The 9604-nt window shown below is 36.1% G+C and overlaps 1 protein-coding gene across 6 annotated transcripts; it reads left to right on the top strand.

Moving 5' to 3' along the window:
• The first annotated feature begins 385 nt into the window (after window positions 1-385).
• LOC149829290 (truncated basic helix-loop-helix protein A-like) lies at window positions 386-8508 on the top strand. 6 transcript variants are annotated; one of them, XR_016434428.1, is made up of 7 exons: window positions 386-1219; window positions 1297-1372; window positions 2151-2695; window positions 3817-3913; window positions 6801-6889; window positions 6972-7052; window positions 8042-8508. XR_016434428.1 is itself a non-coding variant. In XM_090018013.1 (5 exons), exons 3-5 carry the CDS (start codon window positions 2505-2507, stop codon window positions 8093-8095), a joined length of 342 nt encoding a protein of 113 aa, XP_089874139.1. In that variant the 5' UTR covers window positions 392-1219; window positions 1297-1372; window positions 2151-2504; the 3' UTR covers window positions 8096-8508. The 6 variants fall into 6 exon arrangements, 1 of the variants encoding a protein (XP_089874139.1); XR_016434425.1 differs by lacking the exons at window positions 6801-6889; window positions 6972-7052 and having other exon boundaries at window positions 387-554; window positions 738-1219; XR_016434427.1 differs by lacking the exons at window positions 6801-6889; window positions 6972-7052 and having other exon boundaries at window positions 388-1219; window positions 2151-2288; window positions 2441-2695.
• The last annotated feature ends 1096 nt before the right edge of the window (window positions 8509-9604 follow it).

Raw genomic sequence — 9604 nt, 5'->3', positions numbered from 1 at the left:
ACATGCTAATACTATAAATCATTACTTTTATTAGTATGGTAAATATTAAATCATAAACCCTACGTTGCAAGAAAAATGTTAATTAGCGACAAAAAATTGCGACAGATTTGTTTCGTCGCAAATTTGCGACGAATTAGCTAGAGAAAACTAGCCGTCGCCAAAATTGAAATTTGCGACAGGAATTTGCGATAAAAAATTTTTGTCGCTAATTAGCAAAAAAAAAATCTGTCTCAAAATCTGTTGCTAACTAGCGAATTTGCCCGTCGCTACTTTTTTATACGAAACAGAATATACAAAACAATAGGGCGCAAAATTCTCTCCTCCCCTGCTCTCTCTCTCTCTCCCCTCTTCTGTTGCTCGCCTTCTCCCCCCCCCTGCCCGCTCTTCGGTGACCCACCATTTGACAGTTTTGTCCCCCCTCTCGTGCAGCTCTCCCCCTCCCTCTGTGATTGGTATTGAGCAAGTGGAGACCTTGTCCCCACCCCTACCCTGGTCCACTACCATCCCTACTTATCAGAGTCTTTTCTGATCTTGTCTGCAACTCAATCTCTCAGGTTTGTTTGGTGGCGGTTTCTCAGATCTGGTTCTCTCTCTCTATTAACGAAATGTCTCATATGTGGTTCTCTCTCTCTCACCATTAACGAAAACCATGGTTTTCTCTCTCTCTCTCTCTCTCTCTCTCTCTCTCTCTCTCTCTCTCTCTCTCTCTCTCTCTCTCTCTCTCTCGGGTTTGTCAGGTGGCTTGAGCGTTGGCCGGATATGGGATCCGAAGGCGGATGCTGCAACTGATCACCGTATTCCAGTGAGCTACGGTTGTTTCACCCAAAGGGAAGTGATTCCTGCTTCTTTGAGGCTATTGGAACTAAAGAAAGGTAGAAGTATGGATTTGTCCGCATTGTGGTGGTGGTGATCTGATAACATGGTTTTCCTGATGCAATTTAGAGTCTTTTGGGGGGCCTCAAATCGGAGGTGCATTGTGGTTTCCCACAATACTGGAAATAGAACTCTGTTAATCTTTCAAATGTTGCTTTCTTTTCTTGCTTTAATGGCAGATCCATTGGACACTTACTGGTTCTCTTTTCCTTTTTTTCTTACCCTATGTTTCTTTAAAACAGGTGAGAACGGTGAAGGTTAGCAATGTCTTCTTAGGTGCATCTGAGCGTGACATTAAAGAATTCTTTTCCTTTTCTGGCGATATTGAATATGTTGAAATACAAAGGTTTGTTTGTTTGTGACTTCATGTAAGACTAATGAAATTCATGAAATTTTCTTTATAAAGACCTATTTCACTTGCAGTGAAAGTGAGCGATCTCAAATTTCATATGTCACTTTCAAGGATTCACAGCTTGCTGAGACTACACTGCTCCTTTCGGTATATTTGCTTTCCCTGTGCTCGTGTTGTTCTTGAAATATATTTTCTTTAGTCCATGAATTGCCATCTCATGAGATGGTAGCTGTTACTTAAATTTAAGGTATAACCATCCATTATCTTCAACATGTTGAGTATATCTTATATTACTTATCATGTATTGTTTGCTTTTCTTGTTTTTCCATGAAGGCAGGTTTTTACTGATTGTATTTTTTACTGAAGTTTATTTACTGTGCTTTCATGCAAATCAGTCTAGACTTATTATTTTTAGGAGTGTTATTCTCAATCTCTCCTTCCTACTTCCTTTCATCTTCTCGCCAACAGCTTGAACTGAAGATATTCTTTCCAGCATCACTTTAAGCTTTGAAGGGCACTCCCAGTTGGTTGGTTCTGGAAACACATGCATGTGAAAGCTTATTTCTTTGTCCTTTTCTTTACTCTGATTAGTATCCTAAAGTCTTGCATTTTATGCTTGAGTTTTTGTCTTTTGAAAGCTTCTTTGTTGATGCATTTCTACATCAATGGATTTATGATTTCATTTTCTCTGTTTCCTCTCTCTAAGATTGTTTAAGTATTCTCCATTCTTTTTTGTCCTTTCTGCTCTCCTGGTTGGATGGTGAGGAGAGAACTGAAACGGGTCCAAATTTGTAACTTTCCCAAGAATTCAATTTCCATTAAAGTCTTTTAAGTGGTTTATGACAGCTGATGTAGCATGTCTGATTGGGGTCTATCAAGGAATTTGAAGGGTCCAAAGTTCTCTTATTATGCTATTCTTTTGCAGCTTTGGGAAGATTTGCATTTGGGCACAATAAGCATATGAAGTCTACAGTGGCAGCATACTAGAAAACAAAATCTAACTCTCTGCTAAGTGCTTTGCCATCATTGACAAATATACGTAGTCCACCTAGTGGCTACGCAGGTTCCTTACCTAGTGGCTATGTTGTTTCCTATTTTCATTTGAGAACGGATCCTAATGATTTTTAATAGAAGTTGTTTTATGTTTTTTTGAGCTTAACTGCAAAAATTTAGAGTGATTTTTACTTTATATGAGTTAACATGGTGTTTTTGTAGGCTGTTGGAATGGGGTGATGGATTCTATAATGGGGATATATAGACAATAAAGATTTTGCTACCGATGGAGCTTAGAGCTGAGCAAATGGGCTTGCAAAGGAGTCAGCAGCTGAGAGACATGTATGAGACTCTGTCAGCGGGTGATTGCAACCAACAGGAAAAGAGGCCCTGTGCTGCATTATCTCCTGAAGATTTTAGCGATACAGAATGGTTCTACTTGGTTTGCATGTCCTTTGTTTTTGCTCCCGGTCAAGGGTACTCTTCTTCCTCTCTTCCATGGCTTGCTCACCTTCTCTCAAACAATGTAATGGTTGGTAATCATGTGCATGCATTTGTTTCTCTGTCTTCAGTACATTACATGACTAATCTAAGGCATGCATCATGGGTATACTTTCTATCCTCTTGAAGTTTTCTACTCTTTCATGTTAAGTGGTTTGACCCCAATCATCATTATCATAATTGCTCTATCATCTATAATGATTTTCTTTTATGTTTAATCTGCTATTATATGTTAAATTTAATCAACTAATTAAGACTACAATTAGGGCTCAATCTCTAGAGACTATACATTGGTCTGAACTTTTTCTGCACTAGTTGAAAATGTCTTGATTCATGAGCCTGTCTACTTAGGCTCTGTCCTGGCTTCTTTTCTTGATGATTCTAAAAGGCCAATCGATACATGAGATTGCTAGGCCAGAGTAAGAGGTCCAAACCCATCCCACAATAGGCAATAGGCCTGCCTTAGAGCTGGACAGATTTGTCACATTTGAGACTTGATATTGCTCATTCATATATATTTTCAAGGTGAAGGTGCATATATTTCGTACAAAACACTCTCATTCTTCTTGTGTCTAGTTACACATGGCTCACAACACTTTGATGTGTGATTGTAAACCTTTTATTTAATCTTGGAAATGTATTTGAGGCATCTTGGATGAGCACTTTTGTTAAAAATTGTAGCATCTTGTAGCCAGTAAGGATGTGTCATTTCTATCAATATCTGCATTTATCATGGGTCATCTTTGAGTTGGATGGCGGATTTAAGCCATAGTATTAATTTTAATGTATTTGGTAAAATATTGTCATGTATCTGTATTGTGAATGATATGATTTACACTAACAAGCATCTGATGAACATTAATCCCTAACATCATGAATGTAGTAGCTAGCATTTTATACCTGCAATTGCATCTACTAAATGTAATAAATAAATTATCTGAAATGCAGTATATGCAGCATTGTGTAATGAATATGTTGTTCAATCTTGTGTTTTCATGTGTGTGTATGTGTGTTTTCTTGTTAATTGTGCTCTATCAAAGCTATTTTTGTGTTGTCACTTTGCATAATCCTCATATTTGCAACATTTTCCTACACAGGATGCCTGGAAGAACAGTCACAGAAGGTCACCACATCTGGCTTTGTGATGCTCATTATGCAGATAACAAAGAATTCACTCGTTCACTCTTAGCCAAGGTTTATGTCTTTGTTGACCATTGAGTTTGCGTCTGTAATTTCATTCTTGGAACTATGATTTTTTTTCAAGGAACTTTGGATCTGACCCGTTCACTCTTACCCATTTCATTGCATTTTAGTATGCATTTTCTCTTTTAATGTTGTAGCTTGGCTCTCTTCTCAGATTTGAGATAAATAGAGGTCTCATACTTGTTGCAACTTAGGATCCAAGCCGAGCTGGAATCCCTCATGAGGATCCACTTATTTTAACATGGATCCTGATTCAGAGTTTTTGTCCTTGCAGAAAGGGGGGCTCCCCCCCCCCCGACGCGGGTCCCGCTGAACGGAAGAAATTTTTTTTGGGCTTATGTTTGAGACCTTGTGTATTATGGATCACAATCAATTTTTTACTAGCAGCTTAGTTAAAACTGCATAAAAAACCCTGATTTTTGGTCAAATGAGGACTTTGACCCTCAATTGACTAAAAAATTCAAGGCGTGCAAGCCTCGGCTTGAGGCATGTGTCTCAAGGCATATGAGGCGCACGCCTCGAAGCTCTTTTTTTTAAAATTTGATGATGAACGGATAATATTTGTCGTTAACATTCAGCGATAAATGTTTGATGTTTTGCGACAGATTATACTCTGTCACTAATGTCGTTGTTGTTGTAGTGACGACATTAGCGACAGAATATAATCCATCGCAAACCTAAATCCGTGCTTATTTAGCGACGGATTAGCGACAGACATGATTCGTCACTAATCTGTCGCTAATTAGCGATGAATTTTATGACAGATCAGTTCTGTCGCTATTTAACGACTAGAATTTTGTGATGAATGCTTTCCGTTGCTAAACATATTAGCGATGGATTTTGTGATGAATTAGCGACGGATAGCGTCTGTCGCTAATATGCATTTTTCTTGTAGTGCTAAACACTAAACACAACCTATAGGGTAAACTCAATAAGCCAAACCCTAAACTCAATAAGCTAAACTCAACTAGTTAAACCTCAACACTAAACCATAAACACTAAATCCTAAACCCTAAACCCTAAAGGGTAAACTCAATAAGCTAAACCCTAAACTCAATAAGCTACACACTAAACACTAAACCTAAACGGTAAACTCAATAAGCTAAACCCTAAACTAAATAAGCTACTCCCTAAACTCAATAAGCTAAACATAACAAGCTAAACCCTAAACACTAAACCTATAGGGTAAACTCAATAAGCTAAATCCTAAACACTAAACCTAAAGGGTAAACTCAATAAGCTAAACCCTAAACTCAATAAGCTAAATCCTAAACTCAATAAGCTAAACTCAACAAGCTAAACCCTAACCACTAAACCTAAAGGGTAAACTCAATAAGTTGCACCCTAAACTCAATAAGCTAAACTCAACTAGCTAAACCCTCAACCCTAAACACTAAACCCTAAACCATAAACACTTAATCCTAAACCCTAAACCCTAATCACTAAACACTTAACACTAAACCTATAGGGTAAACTCAATAAGTTAAACCCTAAACTCAATAAGCTAAACTCAACTAGCTAAACTCTCAATCCTAAACACTAAACCCTAAACATTAAACCCTCAACCCTAAACCCTAAACCCTAAACCCTAAAACCCTCAACCCTAAACACTAAACCTAAAGGGTAATCTTATGAAACGTACATGTAAACCGTTTAGGGTGGGATTTCTTAAACGATTTATATGGTTGAACCAACGATTTCTACGTTTGCATATGTAAATCGTTTAGGGTGACATTTCTACAACAATATGTACTTACGAAACGTGAGATTTCTTAAACGATTTGTACATTTGAATAAGCGATTTCTATGTATGTATATGTAAATCGTTTAGAGTGGGATTTTGACAACAATATTTACTTATGAAGGATGAGATTTGTAAAATGATTTGTACATTTGAGGCAGCGATTTGTACTTTTTTATACGGTACGCGTTTAGGCAAAGAATTCTACAATGATATGTAAAATCGTTTATGGTGCGATTTTGACAACGATTTGCACGTTTTAAACATCAATGTTTTATGTATGTTCATCGTTAGGGATTAGGGAAGAATAAATTATTTGTTTATTACATTACACACCTGTGCAAGATTTTTTTAAAACAATCAGTACTCGAAAAGGCAATAAGGAAAATAACAGACATTGCAATAAATATATTCTGAGCACGTGATTTTTTTAACACGATCGGGATTTGAAATGTCCTTAACACGTATAAATGAATGACACGTCGCATACATTCAGGAGGGTGTTGCTTCATGAATAAGGAAAACAATTGGCAATGTAATTAATACATTCCATGCGCATGATGTTTTTAACACGAATGGGATTTCAAACTTTGTTAGAACGTATAAATGAATGACACGTCACATATGTTCAGGAGGGTGTTGCTTCGTGACTAAGGAAATAGCTAGCAATATAATTAATACATTCCATGCGTGTGATGTTTTTAACAATATCCAGATTTCAAACGTCGTTAGAACATATAAATGATTTCTACATTTGAAGCAGTGATTTCAATGATTGTATATGTAAATTGTTTAGGGTGAGATTTCTACAATGATATGTACTTATGAAGGATGACATTACTTAAATGATTTGTACGTTTAAAGCAGTGATTTTATTGTTTGTATATGTAAATCATTTAGGGTGCGGTTTTGACAACAATTTGATCGTTAGAAGCAGCAACGATTTATGTATGGTTCATCGTTAGGGATTAGGGAAGAATAATTTATGTGAAAAGACTTTAGAACTTATAAATGACTGTCACGTTGCCTTTAAATTCCTGCTTCGCTAAGTAACACTTCACCTTCTCTTTTTCATGATACAATAAAAGATTAATTGATGTTTCCTTTAACCTGCTTTTCAAATGGCTCCAAACAAAGTTCTTTCGCGAAAACACAACAAACATGTCCAAGACAGCATCGACCGGATTCGAGGTGAACTTGCAGAACAAAACACTATCAGTAATTTTGTACGTATGAAACTTCATTCAGGACTACATTTACAGTTTCCATGCGTATGTATATTAACAAGTTTATGTTTGTTGCAAGCAGACTATTGACGATTTCGTTATATATAATAATCCAAGAATCCCAACAACCAATATGATATGCGTCCTCAACCCTTATTATATGGTATTTCTTTTATCTTATATGTCTATTTTCTTTTTTGATTTACTCTTGCACCTTCTTGTTTTTACATTACTATTATCATTGTTTCGTTGAACAATCTTTCATCTGCGAAGAGCCATACTCGACTGGATTTCAACATGGACTAAACTATTGGTCTAACGATTACCAAGACATTCATTTTTTGTCATGTCAAATGGGGTAAGTGACGAAACATGCTTACTAACAAGATTTCTATGATAAAATCAAACCTATCAATTTTTCATCTTTGAATGAGAATTTTCATATCAATTTGGAAGATATTGTATAATCGAGTTGTAGTTATTGCTTCCTACATTATGAAAATCCAAAGAGCATTGGGTCTTGTACGTGTTGGATATCGAACAAGAAAAAATATTGTTGTACAACTCATTGGACTATTATCCTAGTGTACACTGTGACATAGTTTCTATTATAAGTTTTGATCTATAAGTTAATTGCTTGTACGGTGGCCCGGTATTTACTTTCTTCTTAATTAACAACAGATGGGATTCCTTAAAGACATCTTGGCTATCCAAATTAGAAACTGACAGTTTCGTTTTGTACCAACTTATCCGATACAAAATAATAGTATCGATTGTGGTGTATTTTTAATGAAGTTTATTGAAGCAATATATTAGTTAAAAGAGGTCGGGGTAGGCCTAGGAAGACTTGGATGGAGATGATAGGAAAGGATATGAATGCTTTGAACCTCACCGAGGACATGGCATTGGATAGAAATGATTGGAGGAAAAGGATTCATGTGGTAGACCCAAAATGAATTTCTTTTTTTGGTTCATATCGCTGACCCAATTGTTTGGGATGAAGGCGTAGTTGTTGTTGTTGTATTGAAGCAATATACAATAGACAACAACCTAGTTTTTGCGTTGTATGTTGTACACTTAAACGTGTTTTGTTTTCATATATTATTGGGGATGCAATTTCTATATTGTTCTGACATTACCTTTTTGTTACAGGTTGATATACCTGGAATCCGCAGAGAATATGCCAAAAATTGGAGGAGTTTGTAATTTGGGATGCAACAAAAACAACTCAGCCGGCAAGAATAAGTAAAAGGAATCTAACGACGCGAGGTTCTCAGTAGTTATGATGTTTAATTTCTGATTTGTTATAATCCTTCCTCACAGCACGAACAAAGTCAGGCAGAAGGATTTCTTTCACCGTTATCTAGTCGCTACACTCAGATCTGATCTATGCTGTCAAGAGCGCACCAATGCTAGTAATTAGCCAAAGTCCAAGAAAAATGGTGCAGTGGGCTGCCATTACCAATGAGCTCGTACATGAAGCTGCACGATAGAATCGATTTGCCGCAGAACATGAACTAGACGATGAATGTTATGCACACCATTCTTCATGTTAATTGTAATGATCTTCGAGTTGTAATTTTCCATGCCAATAAAATGAATGATTTATATTATTAGCATGTTTTGATGTGATTCATACTAAAAATATCATACAAATTGACACTAGCAAATACATAAACTTTCATACTTCAAATAATGTTCAGCGATTGTAATAGAAAGTGCTAAATGCGCAACGATTTGAATGCACAAATTGCCACTGCATGTGTGCAGCAATGTGAATTGAATATCTTTGTGAGGAGTGTAATAAATTGAGTTTATTACCTTAGTATATAGACTTTGTAAACTTTGTTCAACATTCAATACCGTTCTTGTGAGGAGTGTAATAAATCGAGTTTATTACCTTTGTATACAGACAAATCGATGTACATATCGCATAATATATTTGAATAGAAATCGCTATTATGGACAACGATTTAAGTACATAAATCACCACTGCAGGTGCGCAGCAATATAAATTTGATTCAGGTAACGACCGACGTGGGAAGTGTAATAAATTGGAGTTTATCAACGACCGACGTGAGGACATGAACTCGACAAAGAACAATATGCGTACCATTCTTCAATTTACATTTTAGACTAAATCATTTTGCATTGATAATAAAGGTAACGATTTAATAGAAATCGCTAAATGATCAGTGCTTTGAATAAACAAATCGATGTACATATCACACAATAAATTACAAATCAATACGACAAACGTAAGAACTGTTATGCCTCAAAAACCTTGGACAACAGCAATCGTGGTAACTTCATAAATCATAAATACAAATCGTTGCGTAAGCGCACAATAATGTACAACAATTTGAATAGAAATCGCTATTATGGGCAATGATTTGATTACACAAATCGCCACTGTAGGTGCGTACCAATGTAAATTTGATTAAGGCAATGATCGACGTGAGGAGTGTAATAAATTGGAGTTTATCAACGATCGACGTGCGAACATGAACTCGACAAAGAACGATACGCGTACCATTCTTCGATTTATATTTTAGACTAAATCAGTTTGTATTGATAATAAAGGTAACAATTTAATAGAAATCGCTAAATGATCAGCTCTTTGAATACACAAATCGATGTACATATCACACAATAAATTACAAATCGATACGATAAACGTAAGAACTGTTATGCCTCAAAAACCTTGAACAACAG

The sequence above is a fragment of the Nuphar pumila genome, chromosome 9 (assembly GCF_984573655.1).
Source record: "Nuphar pumila chromosome 9, dmNupPumi1.hap1.1, whole genome shotgun sequence".
Taxonomy (NCBI): domain Eukaryota; kingdom Viridiplantae; phylum Streptophyta; class Magnoliopsida; order Nymphaeales; family Nymphaeaceae; genus Nuphar; species Nuphar pumila.
Note: the sequence above shows the minus strand (reverse complement) of the source record. Positions and strands in the feature narration are given on the sequence as shown.

Excerpts from the sequence above, each read along its gene's own strand:
- LOC149829290 (XM_090018013.1), top strand. The coding sequence starts at position 2,505 with ATGGAGCTTAGAGCTGAGCAAATGGGCTTGCAAAGGAGTCAGCAGCTG. Across the intron at positions 2,696-3,816 it reads GTTTTTGCTCCCGGTCAAGG|GATGCCTGGAAGAACAGTCA; the intron begins GTACTCTTCTTC and ends TTTCCTACACAG. Across the intron at positions 3,914-8,041 it reads CTCGTTCACTCTTAGCCAAG|GTTGATATACCTGGAATCCG; the intron begins GTTTATGTCTTT and ends TTTTTGTTACAG.